Here is an 18,538-nt window from a genome sequence, read left to right on the forward strand (position 1 = left end):
AGGTTCCACATATATGCGTTAATATACGATATTTGTTTTTCTCTTTCTGACTTACTTCACTCTGTATGACAGTCTCTAGATCTATCCACGTCTCAACAAATGACTCAATTTCGTTCCTTTTTATGGCTGAGTAATATTCCATTGTATATATGTACCACAACTTCTTTATCCATTCGTCTGTCGATGGGCATTTAGGTTGCTTCCATGACCTGGCTATTGTAAATAGTGCTGCAGTGAACATTTGGGTGCATGTGTCTTTTTGAATTACGGTTTTCTCTAGGTGTATGCCCAGTAGTGGGATTGCTGGGTCATATGGTAATTCTATTTTTAGTTTTTTAAGGAAACTCCATATTGTTCTCCATAGTGGCTGTATCAATTTACATTCCCACCAACAGTGCAGGAGGGTTCCCTTTTCTCCACACCCTCTCCAGCATTTGCTGTTTGTAGATTTTCTGATGTTGCCCATTCTAACTGGTGTGAGGTGATACCTCATTGTAGTTTTGATTTGCATTTCTCTAATAATTAGTGATGTTGAGCATCTTTTCATGTGCTTTGTGGCCGTCTGTATGTCTTCTTTGGAGAAATGTCTATTTAGGTCTTCTGCCCATTTTTGGATTGGGGTGTTTGTTTCTTTAATATTGAGCTGAATGAGCTATTTATATATTTTGGAAATTAATCCTTTGTCCGTTGATTCATTTGAGAATATTTTCTCCCATTCTGAGGGTTGTCTTTTTGTCTTGTTTATGGTTTCCTTTGCTGTGCAAAAGCTTTGAAGTTTCATTAGGTCCCATTTGTTTATTTTTGTTTTTATTTCCATTACTCTAGGAGGTGGATCAAAAAAGATCTTGCTGTGATTGATGTCAGAGTGTTCTTCCTATGTTTTCCTCTAAGAGTTTTATAGTGTCCGGTCTTACATTTAGGTCTCGAATCCATTTTGAGTTTATTTTTGTGTATGGTGTTAGGGAGTATTCTAATTTCATTCTTTTACATGTAGCTGTCCAGTTTTCCCAGCACCACTTATTGAAGAGACTGTCTTTTCTCCATTGTATATCTTTGCCTCCTTTGTCATAGATTAGTTGACCATAGGTGCGTGGGTTTATCTCTGGGCTTTCTATCTTGTTCCATTGATCTATGTTTCTGTTTTTGTACCAGTACCATATTGTCTTGATTACTGTAGCTTTGTAGTATAGTCTGAAGTCAGGGAGTCTGATTCCTCCAGCTCCATTTTTTTCCCTCAAGACTGCTTTGGCTATTCGGGGTCTTTTGTGTCTCCATTACAAATTTTAAGATGATTTGTCTAGTTCCGTAAAAAATGCCATTGGTAATTTGATAGGGATTGCATTGAATCATTGACTCTAGGTTGCTTTGGGTAATATAGTCATTTTCACAATGTTGATTCTTCCAATCCAAGAACGTGGTATATCTCTCCATTTGTTAATATCATCTTTAATTTCTTTCATCAGTGTCTTATAGTTTTCTGCATACAGGTCTTTTGTCTCCCTAGGTACGTTTATTCCTAGGTATTTTATTCTTTTTGTTGCAATGGTAAATGGGAGTGTTTCCATAATTTCTCTTTCAGATTTTTCATCATTGGTGTATAAGAATGCAAGAGATTTCTGTGCATTAATTTTGTATCCTGCAACTTTACCAAATTCATTGATTAGCTCTAGTAGTTTTCTGGTGGCATCTTTAGGATTCTCTATCTATAGTATAGTATCATGTCATCTGCAAACAGTGACAGTTTTACTTCTTCTTTTCCAATTTGTATTCCTTTTATTTCTTTTTCTTCTCTGATTACTGTGGCTAGGACTTCCAGAACTATGTTGAATAATAGTGGTGAGAGTGGACATCCTTGTCTCGTTCCTGATCTTAGAGGAAATGCTTTCAGTTTTTCACCATTGAGAATGATGTTTGCTGTGGGTTTGTCATATATGGCCTTTATTATGTTGAGGTAGGTTCCCTCTATGCCCACTTTCTGGAGAGTTTTTATCATAAATGGGTGTTGAATTTTGTCAAAAGCTTTTTCTGCATCTATTGAGATGATCATATGGTTTTTATTCTTCAATTTGTTAATATGGTGTATCACATTGATTGATTTGCGTATATTGAAGAATCCTTGCATCCCTGGGATAAATCCCACTTGATCGTGGTGTATGATCCTTTTAATGTGTTGTTGGATTCTGTTTGCTAGTATTTTGTTGAGGATTTTTGCATCTATATTCATCAGTGATATTGGTCTGTAATTTTCTTTTTTTGTAGTGTCTTTGTCTGGTTTTGGTATCAGGGTGATGGTGGCCTCATAGAATGAGTTTGGGAGTGTTCCTTCCTCTGCAATTTTTTGGAAGAGTTTGAGAAGGATGGGTGTTAGCTCTTCTCTAAATGTTTGATAGAATTCACCTGTGAAGCCATCTGGTCCTGGACTTTTGTTTGTTGGAAGATTTTTAATCAGAGTTTCAATTTCATTACTTGTGATTGGTCTGTTCATATTTTCTGTTTCTTCCTGGTTCAGTCTTGGAAGGTTATACTTTTCTAAGAATTTGTCCATTTCTTCCAGGTTGTCCATTTTATTGGCATAGAGTTGCTTGTAGTAGTCTCTTAGGATGTTTTGTATTTCTGCGGTGTCTGTTGTAACTTCTCCTTTTTCATTTCGGATTTTATTGATTTGAGTCCTCTCCCTCTTTTTCTTGATGAGTCTGGCTAATAGCTTATCAATTTTGTTTATCTTCTCAAAGAACCGGCTTTTAGTTTTATTGACCTTTGCTATTGTTTTCTTTGTTTCTATTTCATTTATTTCTGCTCTGATCTTTATGATTTCTTTCCTTCTGCTAACTTTGGGTTTTGTTTGTTCTTCTTTCTCTAGTTCCTTTAGGTGTAAGGTTAGATTGTGTACTTGAGATTTTTCTTGTTTCTTTAGGTAGGCTTGTATAGCTATAAGCTTCCCTCTTAGAACTGCTTTTGCTGCATCCCATAGGTTTTGGGTCGTCGTGTGTTCATTGTCATTTGTCTCTAGGTATTTTTTGATTTCCTCTTTGATTTCTTCAGTGATCTCTTGGTTATTTAGTAACGTATTGTTTGGCCTCCATGTGTTTGTGTTTTTTACGTTTTTTTCCCTGTAATTGATTTCTAATCTCATAGCGTTGTGGTCAGAAAAGATACTTGATATGATTTCAATTTTCTTAAATTTACTGAGGCTTGATTTGTGACCCAAGATGTGATCTATCCTGGAGAATGTTCCGTGCGCACTTGAGAAGAACGTGTAATCTGCTGTTTTTGGATGGAATGTCCTATAAATATCAATTAAATCTATCTGGTCTATTGTGTCATTTAAAGCTTCTGTTACCTTATTTATTTTCATTTTGGATGACCTGTCCATTGGTGTAAGTGAGGTGTTAAAGTCCCCCACTATTATTGTGTTACTGTCGATTTCCTCTTTTATAGCTGTTAGCAGTTGCCTTATGTATTGAGGTGCTCCTATGTTGGGTGCATATATATTTATAATTGTTATATCTTCTTCTTGGATTGATCCCTTGATCATTATGTAGTGTCCTTGCTTGTCTCTTGTAACACTCTTTATATTAACGTCTATTTTATCTGATATGATTATAGCTACTCCAGCTTTCTTTTGATTTCCATTTTCATGGAATATCTTTTTCCATCCCCTCACTTTCAGTCTGTATGTGTCCCTAGGTCTAAAGTGGGTCTCTTGTAGACAGCATATATATGGGTCTTGTCTTTGTATCCATTCAGCAAGCCTGTGTCTTTTGGTTGGAGCATTCAATCCATTCACGTTTAAGGTAATTATCGATATGTATGTTCCTATGACCATTTTCTTAATTGTTTTGGGTTTGGTTTTGTAGGTCCTTTTCTTCTCTTGTGTTTCCCACTTAGAGAAGTTCCTTTAGCATTTGTTGTAGAGCTGGTTTGGTGGTGCTGAATTCTCGTAGCTTTTGCTTGTCTGTAAAGCTTTTGATTTCTCCATGAAATCTGAATGAGATCCTTGCCGGGTAGAGTAATCTTGGTTGTAGGTTCTTCCCTTTCATCACTTTAAGTATATCATGCCACACCCTTCTGGCTTGCAGAGTTTCTGCTGAGAAATCAGCTGTTAACCTTATGGGAGTTCCCTTGTATGTTATTTGTCATTTTTCCCTTGCTGCCTTCAATAATTTTTCTTTGTCTTTAATTTTTGCCACTTTGATTACTATGTGTCTCGGCGTGTTTCTCCTTGGGTTTATCCTGTATGGGACTCTCTGCGCTTCCTGGACTTGGGTGGCTATTTCCTTTCCCATGTTAGGGAAGTTTTTGACTATAATCTCTTCAAATATTTTCTCTGGTCCTTTCTCTCTCTCTTCTCCTTCTGGGACCCCTATAATGCGAATGTTGTTGCATTTAATGTTGTCCCAGAGGTCTCTTAAGCTGTCTTCATTTCTTTTCATTTTTTTTCCTTTAGTCTGTTCCACAGCAGTGAATTCCACCATTCTGTCTTCCAGGTCACTTATCCGTTCTTCTGCCTCAGTTATTCTGCTATTGATTCCTTCTAGTGTAGTTTTCATTTCAGTTATTGTATTGGTCATCTCTGTTTGTTTGTTCTTTAATTCTTCTAGGTCTTTGTTAAACATTTCTTGCATCTTCTCAATCTTTGCCTCCATTCTTATTCCGAGGTCCTGGATCATCTTTACTCTCATTATTCTGAATTCTTTTTCTGGAAGGTTGCCTATCTCCACTTCATTTAGTTGTTTTTCTGGGGTTTTTTCTTGTTCCTTCATCTGGTATATAGCCCTCTGCCTTTTCATCTTGTCTATCTTTCTGTAAATGTGGTTTTTGTTCCACAGGCTGCAAGATTGTAGTTTTTCTTGCTTCTGCTGTCTGCCCTCTGGTGGTTGAGGCTATCTAAGAGGCTTGATGGGAGGCTCTGGTGGTGGGTAGAGCTGACTGTTGCTGTGGCGGTTAGAGCTCCGTAAAACTTTAATCCACTTGACTGTTGATGGGTGGGGCTGGGTTCCCTCCCTGTTGGTTGTTTTGCCTGAGGCAACCCAACACTGGAGCTTACCTGGGCTCTTTGGTGGGCCTAATGGCAGACTCTGGGAGGGCTCACGCCAAGGAGTACTTCCCAGAACCTCCACTGCCAGTGTCCTTGTCCCCACGGTGAAACAGAGCCAGCCCCCGCCTCTGCAGGAGACCCTCCAACACTAGCAGGTAGGTCTGGTTCAGTCTCCGCCAGGGTCACTGCTCCTTCCCCCGGGTCTCGATGCGCACACTATTCCGTGTGCGTGGGGCTGGATAATTCTTTGTGGTGGAGACTGTCCAGTGCACTGAGGGATGCTGAGCAGCATCCTTGGCTTCGACCCACTAGATACCAGGAATGCCCCATAGTCATGACAACCAGAAATGTCTCCAGACTTGCCAAATGCCCACTGGGGGCCAAATCGCCCCATTGAGAACTGCTTAGAAAACCTGGGCTCCCTGCTTGCTGTGCTTTGGCTCCGTAACCTCCAGGGGGGCACCCACCCAGGCTCCCAGCGCCAGGGAGCATTTCCAGAATTGTAGGTTCCCAAGCCCTGCCCGCATCTCCCAGGCAGCTCTGAACAAGAGTTTTAGAAAGCTGCTCAGAAGCCCCTGGTTGTCTCCTCGAGACCTTGGTTATCTCAGGTTATCTCAGGTTATCTCATCTGTTATGATAACCCCGGCTGGCCTCACACGGGAAAATGAGGGGCCATGTCCGCTGTTTGTTATTAAGATTGTTCTGGCTAACCCCGTTTCTGTAAGTAAACTTGTGTGTCCCACTAGGGGGTTGTAACAACCTGTTGCTGCTTTTTTTTTTGAAATTTCAAAACTCCCTCCCCATTTTACTCCCCCAACCAAAATCTCCTGCTGTGTATCCCACAATTAAAATGATTTTAAATTTATATTGGTTTTTGAGAATTTCAAAGCAAAGCTTAAGGGCACGGAAGACGCTTTGGGGTTTTAGAGAATCAAGGTGAAAGTCATTGCAGTAATAGTAATGAACTTCCTGCGTTGGCAGTGCTCTTCCCAGGGTGCCGGGAAGGACTATTGCATTCCTCCTTTCCTGGGAAGGAGGTGGTGTTAGCATTCCCATTTCCCAAAGTTCTGCCTCTGAGGCCTTGTAGACTAGTCTAGCTGATTGTTCAAGGGGATGTTTGTCTTGGACCCCCTTATCAGCCCTTGAAAGCTTCTGGAAGCACTTGGAGCTCAGGTCGAACCTACATTCTTGAAGCCATCTTCAGACAGAGAGAAAGAGACAGAAAGACAGAGGGAGAATGAATGTCTGGACATTTTGCTTCCAAGAAGGGCAGCTTTCTAGAATTTGCTTCCCTGAACTTGACTACATCCCAGCCCTGATTGTGGCCTGAGGGGCCAAGTGGGACCTTCCTGGTTATTCTCCCACCAACACAGTCCAGAGTTCGGGGCATGGCCCACCTTGTGAGAAGCAGGCTAGATCTGGGGTGGGAAACCTTTAACTGCATGTCCTAGGAGACCCACGAGAAAAGAGTCTTCCTCCTCTCCTGTGCAGCCCCTACCCCTGCAGCAACCCACCAGGCCATCATTTCTGGGTTTGCCCTGTAGTTGCCCATGGGAGGGGGGTATGATTCCTGCTCAGGTGATTTGGTCCCCTGGTTACACCCAGAGAGACAAGGGGAGGGGGAAGCATCCCTGCATAGGTGGGGGATCTGGACCTTGTAGATTTCTCTGAAAAGCATTTTTCTATCTACAGCAGGTAAGGCCTTGGAAAACTGGTGTCTCAATACTATTATCACTCCCAGCAGAATTAACAGTAACTCGTGAATACCATCCAATAGACAGTGTTGCAGTTTCCCCCAGTTAAAACAAAAATGCTATTGTTTAAAGCTTTATTGAGATATATTCCACATACCAGAAAGTTCATCCATTTAAGGTATACTGGGGGCTTCCCTGGTGGCACAGTGGATAAGAATCCGCCTGCCAATGCAGGGGGCACGGGTTTGAGCCCTGGTCTGGGAAGATACCACATGCCACGGAGTAACTAAGCCCGTGCACCACAACTACTGAGCCTGAGCTCTAGAGCCCGCAATCCACAACTACTGAGCCCACATACCACAACTACTGAAGCTCATGCGCCTAGAGCCTGTGCTCCGCAGCAAGAGAAACCACGACAATGAGAAGCCCGCGCACCACAATGAAGAGTAGCCCCCTCTCGTCGCGACTAGGGAAAGCCCGTGCACAGCAATGAAGACCCAACACAGCCAAAAATAAATAAATAAATAAATTTATTTTTAAAAATAAAAATAAAAAAATAAAGTATACCGTAATGTTATATGTCAATTATACCTCAATTTAAAATGAAGTATACAGTGCAGTGATTTTAGTGTACTCACAGTTGTGCAACTATCACAGTCAATTTTAAGACATCTTCAACATTTCACTTACCATAATGTCTTTTTTTTAAAAATTTTTATTTTATATTGGAGTAGAAGGTTTTTTTGAGGGTTTTTTTTGCAATTTTCTTTTCTTTTTTTCTTTGTTTTTTGGCTGCGTTGGGTCTTAGTTGTGTCATGCAGGATCTTCGTTGAGGCACATGGGATCGTTCATTGCAGCATGGGCTCTTTGTTGTGGTGCGCGGGCTTCTCCCTAGTTGTGGCATATGGATTTTCTCTTTCTAGTTGTGGCGCCCAGGCTCCAGGGTGCATGGGCTCTGTAGTTGTGGCCTGCAGGCTCCAGGGCGCGTGGGCTCTGTAGTTTGCGGCATGCGGGCTCTCTCGTTGAGGTGCGCATGCTCAGTAGTTGCGGCATGCGAGCTTAGTTGCCCTGTGGCATGTGGGATCTTAGTTCCCCGATCATCAGGGATCGAACCTGCGTCCCCTGCATTGGAAGGTGGATTCTTTACTACTGGACCACCAGGGAAGTCCCTTACCATATTGTCTTCAGGCTTATCTGTAGCATGTTATCAGTGCTTTTTTTTTGCCATATAATATTCCATTGTATGGGTAGACCAGATTTTATCAGTTGATGGGTATTTGGGTTATTTCCACCTTTTGGCTATTAGGAATAATGCCGCTATGAACATTGCTGTACAAGATTTTCTGTGAACATAGGCTTTCATTTCTATATAGCTAGAGGTGGAATTGCTGGACCACATGGTAACTCTTTTTCAATCTTAGGGAACTGTTAGCCTGTTTTCCAAAGAGGCTGCACCATTTTATATTCCTGCCGGCAGTGTATGAGGATTCCAATTTCTCCACATCCTCACCAGCACTTCTTATTTTCTGTCTTTTTGATGATAGCCATCGTAGCATATCTCATTGTGGGTTTTTTGTTTTTTGTTTTTCTTTTTTAAACTTTGGGTTTATTTATTTATTTATTTTATTTATGGCTGTGTTGGGTCTTCGTTTCTGTGCGAGGGCTTTCTCTAGTTGCAGCAAGTGGGGGCCACTCTTCATCGCGGTGCATGGGCCTCTCATTATCGCGGCCTCTCTTGTTGCGGAACACAGGCTCCAGACGTGCAGGCTCAGTAATTGTGGCTCACGGGCCTAGTTGCTCCGCGGCATGTGGAATCTTCCCAGACCAGGGCTCGAACCCATGTCCCCTGCATCGGCAGGCAGATTCTCAACCACTGTGCCACCAGGGAAGCCCTCATTGTGGTTTTAATTTTTATTTTCCTGGTGACTAATGATGTTGAGCATCTTTTCTTGTGCTTATTGCCCATTTGTATATCATCTTTGGAGAAATGTCTGTTCAGATCTTTGCCCATTTTTAAAAATATTTATTTATTTTGGCTGCGCTGGGTCTTAGTTGTGGCACGCAGGATCTTCCTTGAGGCACACAAGATCTTTTAGTTGTGACATGTGGACTCTTTAGTTGTGGCATGCAAACTCTTAGTTGTGGCATGCATGCAGGATCTAGTTCCCTGACCAGGGATCGAACCCAGGCCCCCTGCATTGAGAGTGCAGAGTCTTATCCACTGGACCCCCAGGGAAGTCCCTGCTCATTTTTAATCAGATTATTTGCCTTATATGTTGCTGGATTCAGTTTGGTAGTATTTTGTTGAGGATTTTTGCATCCATATTCTAGTTTTCCTGTGATATCTTTGATTTTTATCAGGGCAATATTGGCTTCATAGAATGAGTTAGGAATTCTTCTGTTTTTTGGAAAAGTTTGTTAAGAATTGGTATTAATTCTCCTTAAATTTTTGATAAAAGTCATTGGTGAAGCCATCTGGGCTTGGGCCTTTTTTCACGTGTTGTTTTTGTTTTTGTTTTGCTAATTCAGTCATTTTACTTGTTTTAGGTCTATTCAGATTATTTTGTCTCGAGTCAGTCTTGGCAGTTTATGTCTTTCTAGGAATTTGTCCATTTCATCCACCTTATCTGATTTGTTGGCATACAGCTGTTCATAGTATTCCTTTATAATTCTTTTTATTTCTGTAGGGTCAATAGCAATGTTCCCTCTTTCATTTCTCATTCTAGTAATTTGAGTCTTCTCTTTTTTTCTTGGTCAATCCACCTAAAGGTTTGCTAATTTTGTTGATCTTTTCAAAGAACCAGCTTTTAGTTTCATTGATTTCCTCTATTATTTTTCTGTTCTTTATTTCAGTGGTCCCCAACCTTTTTGGCACGAGGGACTGGTTTCATGGAAGACAATTTTTCCACGGACCGGGGAGTGGGGTGGTTTCAGGATGATTCAAGAGCATTATATTTATCATGCACTTTATTTCTATTATTATTACATTGTAGTATATAATTATACAACTCACCATAATGCTGACAGGATGTGGAGCTCAGGTGGTAACGTGAGCAATGGGGAGCGGCTATAAATACAGATGAACCTTGCTTGCTTGCCCGCTGCTCACCTCCTGCTGTCCGTGGACCAGGGGTTGGGGATCCCTGCTCTATTTCATTAGTTTCCACTCTAATCTTTATTGTTTCAGTTTTTCTACCTTCTTTAGTTTTATTTTGATCTGTCTTTTCCAGTGTCTTAAGGTAGAAGATTAGGCTATTGATTTGAGATCTTTCTTCTTTATTAATATTGTCACTTCCAGCTAAAATTTCTCTGTAAGCACTGCTTTAGCTGCATCCCATAAGTTTTGGTGTGTTTGTGTTTTCATTTTAATTCATCTCGAAGTGTTTCTAATTTCCTTTGCAATTTCTTCTTTGACCCATTTGTTATTTAGGAGAATGTTGTTTAATTTCCATATATTTGTGAACTTCCAAAAGTTTCTTCTGTTACTGATTTTTTTTTAATAAATTTTATTTATTTATTTATTTTTGGCTGCATTGGGTCTTCACTGCTGCACGTGAGCTTTCTCTAGTTGTGGTGAGCAGGGGCTACTCTTCGTTGCCAGCGTGGGCTTCTCATTGCGGTGGCTTCTCTTGTTGCAGAGCACGGGCTCTAGGTGCCCGGGCTTCAGTAGTTGTGGCTCACGGGCTCTACAGCACAGGCTCAGTAGTTGTGGCGCACGGGCTTAGTTGCTCTGCAGCATGTGGGATCTTCCTGGACCAGGACTCGAACCCTTGTCCCCTGCATCGACAGGCAGATTCTTAACCACTGTGCTACCAGGGAAGCCCCTGTTATTGATTTCTAATTTAACTCCATTGTGGTCGAGAATACACATTTTGTATGATTTCAATTCTTTTTAAATTTATTGAGTCTTGTCTTGTGGCCTAACATATGGTCTATCTGGTAGAATGTTCTATTGGGTTGGCCAAGAAGTTTGTTCAGTTTTTTCCGTAACATCTTATGGAAAAACCCGAACGAACTTCTTGGCCAACCCAATATGTATATTCTGCCATTGTTGAGTGGAGTGTTCTATAGATGTCTGTTATATCCAATTGGTTTATAGTGATGTTCAAATCTTCTATTTCCTTGATGATCTTCTATCTAGTTGTTTTATCCATTATTGAAAATGGGGTATTGAAGTCTTCAACTATTTCTCCTTTCAGTTATCTCAGTTTTTGCTTCATATAGTTTTGGGACTTCAATGCTAGGTGCATGTATGTTTATAATTATTATATCTTCCTGATGGATTGATCCACTTATCATTATAAATGTTCCTCTGTGTCTTAGTAACAATTTTTATCTTAAAGTCTATTTTGTCTGATGTTAGTGTAGCCACTCTGCTTCTCTGTTGGTTACTGCTTGCATAGTATATCTTTTTCTATCCTTTTGTTTTCAACCTATTTGTATCTTTTTTTTTTATTTCTGAGATATACATTTTAAAGTAATAACTAGAATTATGACATATAACATTATACCAGAACATATAAGATTTTTAGAAATTTCATGTAATGTCTGAAACATATTAACATATTTCCATACAAATAACCCAATGAAAGTTTAGTATTAGTTGTTTTGTTTGTTTTTTTTTATACTGCAGGTTCTTGTTAGTCATCAATTTTATACACATCAGTGTATACATGTCAATCCCAATCGCCCAGTTCAGCACACCACCATCCCCACCCCACCGCAGTTTTCCCCCCTTGGTGTCCATATGTCTGTTCTCTACATCTGTGTCTCAACTTCTGCCCTGCAAACCGGCTCATCTGTACCATTTTTCTAGGTTCCACATACATGCGTTAATATACGATATTTGTTTTTCTCTTTCTGACTTACTTCACTCTGTATGACAGTCTCTAGATCTATCCACGTCTCAGCAAATGACTCAATTTCATTCCTTTTTATGGCTGAGTAATATTCCATTGTATATATGTACCACAACTTCTTTATCCATTCGTCTGTCGATGGGCATTTAGGTTGCTTCCATGACCTGGCTATTGTAAATAGTGCTGCAATGAACATTCGGGTGCATGTGTCTTTTTGAATTACGGTTTTCTCTGGGTATACACCCAGTAGTGGGATTGCTGGATCATATGGTAAATCTATTTTTAGTTTTTTAATGAACCTCCATACTGTTCTCCATAGTGACTGTATCAGTTTACATTCCCACCAACAGTGCAAGGAGGGTTCCCTTTTCTCCATACCCTCTCCAGCATTTGTTGTTTGTAGATTTTCTGATGATGCCCATCCTAACTGGTGTGAGGTGATACCTCATTGTAGTTTTGATTTGCATTTCTCTAATAATTAGTGATGTTGAGCATCTTTTCATGTGCTTTGTGGCCGTCTGTATGTCTTCTTTGGAGAAATGTCTATTTAGGTCTTCTGCCCATTTTTGGATTGGGGTGTTTGTTTCTTTAATATTGAGCTGAATGAGCTATTTATGTATTTTGGAGATTAATCCTTTGTCCATTGATTCATTTGAGAATATTTTCTCCCATTCTGAGGGTTGTCTTTTTGTCTTGTTTATGGTTTCTTTTGCTGTGCAAAAGTTTTGAAGTTTCATTAGGTCCCATTTGTTTATTTTTGTTTTTATTTCCATTACTCTAGGAGGTGGATCAAAAAAGATCTTGCTGTGATTGATGTCAGAGTGTTCTTCCTATGTTTTCCTCTAAGAGTTTTATAGTGTCCGGTCTTACATTTAGGTCTCGAATCCATTTTGAGTTTATTTTTGTGTATGGTGTTAGGGAGTATTCTAATTTCATTCTTTTACATGTAGCTGTCCAGTTTTCCCAGCACCACTTATTGAAGAGACTGTCTTTTCTCCATTGTATATCTTTGCCTCCTTTGTCATAGATTAGTTGACCATAGGTGCATGGGTTTATCTCTGGGCTTTCTATCTTGTTTCCATTGATCTATGTTTCTGTTTTTGTACCAGTACCATATTGTCTTGATTACTGTAGCTTTGTAGTATAGTCTGAAGTCAGGGAGTCTGATTCCTCCAGCTCCGTTTTTTTTCCCTCAAGACTGCTTTGGCTATTCGGGGTCTTTTGTGTCTCCATACAGATTTTAAGATGATTTGTTCTAGTTCCGTAAAAAATGCCATTGGTAATTTGATAGGGATTGCATTGAATCATTGACTCTAGGTTGCTTTGGGTAATATAGTCATTTTCACAATGTTGATTCTTCCAATCCAAGAACGTGGTATATCTCTCCATTTGTTGATATCATCTTTAATTTCTTTCATCAGTGTCTTATAGTTTTCTGCATTACAGGTCTTTTGTCTCCCTAGGTAGGTTTATTCCTAGGTATTTTATTCTTTTTGTTGCAATGGTAAATGGGAGTGTTTCCATAATTTCTCTTTCAGATTTTTCATCATTGGTGTATAAGAATGCAAGAGATTTCTGTGCATTAATTTTGTATCCTGCAACTTTACCAAATTCATTGATTAGCTCTAGTAGTTTTCTGGTGGCAGTTTTAGGATTCTCTATCTATAGTATAGTATCATGTCATCTGCAAACAGTGACAGTTTTACTTCTTCTTTTCCAATTTGTATTCCTTTTATTTCTTTTTCTTCTCTGATTACTGTGGCTAGGACTTCCAGAACTATGTTGAATAATAGTGGTGAGAGTGGACATCCTTGTCTCGTTCCTGATCTTAGAGGAAATGCTTTCAGTTTTTCACCATTGAGAATGATGTTTGCTGTGGGTTTGTCATATATGGCCTTTATTATGTTGAGGTAGGTTCCCTCTATGCCCACTTTCTGGAGAGTTTTTATCATAAATGGGTGTTGAATTTTGTCAAAAGCTTTTTCTGCATCTATTGAGATGATCATATGGTTTTTATTCTTCAATTTGTTAATATGGTGTATCACATTGATTGATTTGCGTATATTGAAGAATCCTTGCATCCCTGGGATAAATCCCACTTGATCGTGGTGTATGATCCTTTTAATGTGTTGTTGGATTCTGTTTGCTAGTATTTTGTTGAGGATTTTTGCATCTATATTCATCAGTGATATTGGTCTGTAATTTTCTTTTTTTGTAGTGTCTTTGTCTGGTTTTGGTATCAGGGTGATGGTGGCCTCATAGAATGAGTTTGGGAGTGTTCCTTCCTCTGCAATTTTTTGGAAGAGTTTGAGAAGGATGGGTGTTAGCTCTTCTCTAAATGTTTGATAGAATTCACCTGTGAAGCCATCTGGTCCTGGACTTTTGTTTGTTGGAAGATTTTTAATCAGAGTTTCAATTTCATTACTTGTGATTGGTCTGTTCATATTTTCTATTTCTTCCTGGTTCAGTCTTGGAAGGTTATACTTTTCTAAAAATTTGTCCATTTCTTCCAGGTTGTCCATTTTATTGGCATAGAGCTGCTTGTAGTAGTCTCTTAGGATGCTTTGTATTTCTGCGGTGTCTGTTGTAACTTCTCCTTTTTCATTTCAGATTTTATTGATTTGAGTCCTCTCCCTCTTTTTCTTGATGAGTCTGCCTAATGGCTTATCAATTTTGTTTATCTTCTCAAAGAACCGGCTTTTAGTTTTATTGACCTTTGCTATTGTTTTCTTTGTTTCTATTTCATTTATTTCTGCTCTGATCTTTATGATTTCTTTCCTTCTGCTAACTTTGGGTTTTGTTTGTTCTTCTTTCTCTAGTTCCTTTAGGTGTAAGGTTAGATTGTGTACTTGAGATTTTTCTTGTTTCTTTAGGTAGGCTTGTATAGCTATAAGCTTCCCTCTTAGAACTGCTTTTGCTGCATCCCATAGGTTTTGGGTCGTCGTGTGTTCATTGTCATTTGTCTCTAGGTATTTTTTGATTTCCTCTTTGATTTCTTCAGTGATCTCTTGGTTATTTAGTAACGTATTGTTTGGCCTCCATGTGTTTGTGTTTTTTACGTTTTTTTCCCTGTAATTGATTTCTAATCTCATAGCGTTGTGGTCAGAAAAGATACTTGATATGATTTCAATTTTCTTAAATTTACTGAGGCTTGATTTGTGACCCAAGATGTGATCTATCCTGGAGAATGTTCCGTGCGCACTTGAGAAGAACGTGTAATCTGCTGTTTTTGGATGGAATGTCCTATAAATATCAATTAAATCTATCTGGTCTATTGTGTCATTTAAAGCTTCTGTTACCTTATTTATTTTCATTTTGGATGACCTGTCCATTGGTGTAAGTGAGGTGTTAAAGTCCCCCACTATTATTGTGTTACTGTCGATTTCCTCTTTTATAGCTGTTAGCAGTTGCCTTATGTATTGAGGTGCTCCTATGTTGGGTGCATATATATTTATAATTGTTATATCTTCTTCTTGGATTGATGCCTTGATCATTATGTAGTGTCCTTGCTTGTCTCTTGTAACACTCTTTATATTAACGTCTATTTTATCTGATATGATTATAGCTACTCCAGCTTTCTTTTGATTTCCATTTTCATGGAATATCTTTTTCCATCCCCTCACTTTCAGTCTGTATGTGTCCCTAGGTCTAAAGTGGGTCTCTTGTAGACAGCATATATATGGGTCTTGTCTTTGTATCCATTCAGCAAGCCTGTGTCTTTTGGTTGGAGCATTCAATCCATTCACGTTTAAGGTAATTATCGATATGTATGTTCCTATGACCATTTTCTTAATTGTTTTGGGTTTGGTTTTGTAGGTCCTTTTCTTCTCTTGTGTTTCCCACTTAGAGAAGTTCCTTTAGCATTTGTTGTAGAGCTGGTTTGGTGGTGCTGAATTCTCGTAGCTTTTGCTTGTCTGTAAAGCTTTTGATTTCTCCATGAAATCTGAATGAGATCCTTGCCGGGTAGAGTAATCTTGGTTGTAGGTTCTTCCCTTTCATCACTTTAAGTATATCATGCCACACCCTTCTGGCTTGCAGAGTTTCTGCTGAGAAATCAGCTGTTAACCTTATGGGAGTTCCCTTGTATGTTATTTGTCGTTTTTCCCTTGCTGCCTTCAATAATTTTTCTTTGTCTTTAATTTTTGCCAGTTTGTTTACTATGTGTCTCGGCATGTTTCTCCTTGGGTTTATCCTGTATGGGACTTGCTGTGCTTCCTGGACTTGGGTGGCTATTTCCTTTCCCATGTTAGGGAAGTTTTCGATTATAATCTCTTCAAATATTTTCTGTGGTCCTTCCTCTCTCTCTTCTCCTTCTGGGACCCCTATAATGCGAATGTTGTTGCATTTAATGTTGTCCCAGAGGTCTCTGAGGCTGTCTTCATTTCTTTTCATTCTTTTTTCTTTAGTCTGTTCCACAGCAGTGAATTCCACCATTCTGTCTTCCAGGTCACTTATCCGTTCTTCTGCCTCAGTTATTTTGCTATTGATTCCTTCTAGTGTAGTTTTCATTTCAGTTATTGTATTGGTCATCTCTGTTTGTTTGTTCTTTAATTCTTCTAGGTCTTTGTTAAACATTTCTTGCATCTTCTCAATCTTTGCCTCCATTCTTATTCCGAGGTCCTGGATCATCTTCACTCTCATTATTCTGAATTCTTTTTCTGGAAGGTTGCCTATCTCCACTTCATTTAGTTGTTTTTCTGGGGTTTTATCTTGTTGCTTCATCTGGTATGTAGCCCTCTGCCTTTTCATCTTGTCTGTCTTTCTGTGAATGAACCTATTTGTATCTTTGAATCTAAAATGTGTCTCCTATAGACAGCATGAGGTTGGATCATGTTTTCTTATCCGTTCTGCCAATCTCTGCCTTTTAACTGAAATTTCAACCATTTACATTTAATGTAATTACAGATAAGAAGGACTTCTGCCATTTCACTATTTGTTATTTTTGTTATCTGAATGCCTAACTATGCACTAGACCCTTAATATAAATTATCACAGTTTTTTCATACCCATTTAATGACTGAGGAGTCTAAAATCTAGGAAGATGCAGTAACAGCCCCAGTCATTGGTGGAGCTGAGCTATGAGACCAACATTGCACCCATCAGCTCTTGCCTTGTAGTTTCCTCCCTGCTCCTCTGGCTTCTCCCTTACCCTCCCAGGGCCAATCTGCACATGCGGCCAGAAGTACTCTTTAAAAATATAAATCCAGTAAATTCCTTGTTGATCTTCCAATGGCTCCCACCAAAGGGCATGAGATGCTTCATGATGAGTGACTCCTGCTTACTGAACACATTCAAACCGAGGGTTGCCTCCTTCCCACTTAGGCCACCTGGGAGCTCAGAGCATGATTCACTTCAGTGTCCTTTTCTGGCCTCTGAATATGTTCCAGCCTAGGCCTTGGAAGAGCCAGGAAGACTTTTTGAACCATGGCCATCACTAGAGAGCTTCCACACTTTACTTGCCTTTTCCCCCAGCTGCACCTAACTTCACATTTTCCTTTCCTTTCTCCCTCTTCAGTCCATGAAGACCCTGCAGGATTTGCTCACTGACATTTACGCACTCAAGGTCACTGTTGAAACCCTCAGGAAGGATGTGGCCATGCTGAAGGACATGTTTGACAAGGTAGACCCTCCCCAGTATCCTTCATACTGGCCATGCTGCTTAGATATCTGGTGGTTGGGGTGACAGGGTAAATCCAAGAAGCCTGTTCTTAGTCAAAGAACACAGCTATGGGGGCAGGAGAAGGCGTCTGACATGGCTGAGCCACTTGGTCCATCCCACTGAACTCTCTTCAGCTTCCACCATGATCCTCACCCTGCTGTGTTAAGACATCATTTGTAAGTGACAGAAACCTAGTTCATCCTGGCTTAGGCAAAAGAAGAGAATTTATTGTCTCATTTACTAAAAAGTCAGGAATACCTTCAGTTACAGCCAGATTAAGGTGTTCATACCACATACCAAGGTGCTCAACATCTCTCCCTCAGTGATGCTTTCCTCTGGGTTGGCTTCATTCTCACACAGGTACTCCCCAAGTCCTGGTAACTCCAGGCTTATAGTCCATCAACTTAGCAGAAAGAGAATACTTATTCCTTGTCTCGAAAACTTTGTTCACACTGAAAAGTGGAGTAAACCTAGCATAGGCATACATTCTAGCTCCCTCTGTAGCCACAAGAATATCAACCCAGACATGTTCTAACTCCTTACTGTGATGTGAAAGGATATGGAATCCCTGAAGTGTGAGGTCACAGCTGGTGAGTCAGAGCTGGGCTCCGAAGCCAGGCCTCAATACCCCCAGGCTGGTGTTATGGCTGAGGTTTTACAACTTGTCCCGAAATAACATGATTTACTGTATCATCCCTAATATACAGGTCAGTGTATGTATTTGATCATGATGGCAACTGTGAGAACTTCAGTCTTGGGCTGTGTAGCTCCCATCTGAGCAGAAAGGGCACTGCCAGGAAACTGTGTCATGAAACACTAAAACAGACAGTTGGCCAAATCTGTTTGGGTAACAATGCCTTCTCAGCTTACCTCTTGGAGTTTCTTAAGGTACTTTGGCCTATTAAAGGCTCTGAGAAGTCCTGCAGTATAGAAACCCACTGAATGTTTTTTAAGCCTAGCATTTCCCAAACTTATTTGCCCAGGGAACCCTTTCCCACTCAGTGGGAAACACTTGTTTTGGAATCTGTTCTTCCTTCTCCATCTCTTAGTTACCTAGAGCTAAGGCCTTGCATTTGAGCTGGGGGAGAAGCAGGGCTGGGACCAGAACCTGCACCCACTGGCTCACAGGCTCGGCTCATTTGACAGATGCATCTGGAAAGAATAGATGCTTTCTCTGAAGATTTGAAAGAGCAGAACCGGAAGATGAGTGCACTGCAGCGGGAAGTGGTGAGGGTCTGGGGCCCATCCTACCATGCCAGACCCCTGCCCTCCAGGCCCAGGGGTGCTG

The 18,538-nt window shown here is 40.1% G+C and overlaps 1 protein-coding gene across 1 annotated transcript in view; it reads left to right on the forward strand.

Moving 5' to 3' along the window:
* The window catches only part of LOC309644837 (uncharacterized protein C16orf96), a 67,252-nt gene that overhangs the window by 15,747 nt on the left and 32,967 nt on the right, over positions 1–18,538 (forward strand). Inside the window, 2 exon segments of the mRNA XM_082428999.1 lie at positions 17,107–17,211; positions 18,397–18,477. Of these exon segments, the coding sequence (XP_082285125.1) occupies positions 17,107–17,211; positions 18,397–18,477 (186 nt within the window).

Source organism: Balaenoptera physalus (genome assembly GCF_965194825.1).
Source record: "Balaenoptera physalus genome assembly, chromosome: 16".
In the NCBI taxonomy this organism is placed as follows: domain Eukaryota; kingdom Metazoa; phylum Chordata; class Mammalia; order Artiodactyla; family Balaenopteridae; genus Balaenoptera; species Balaenoptera physalus.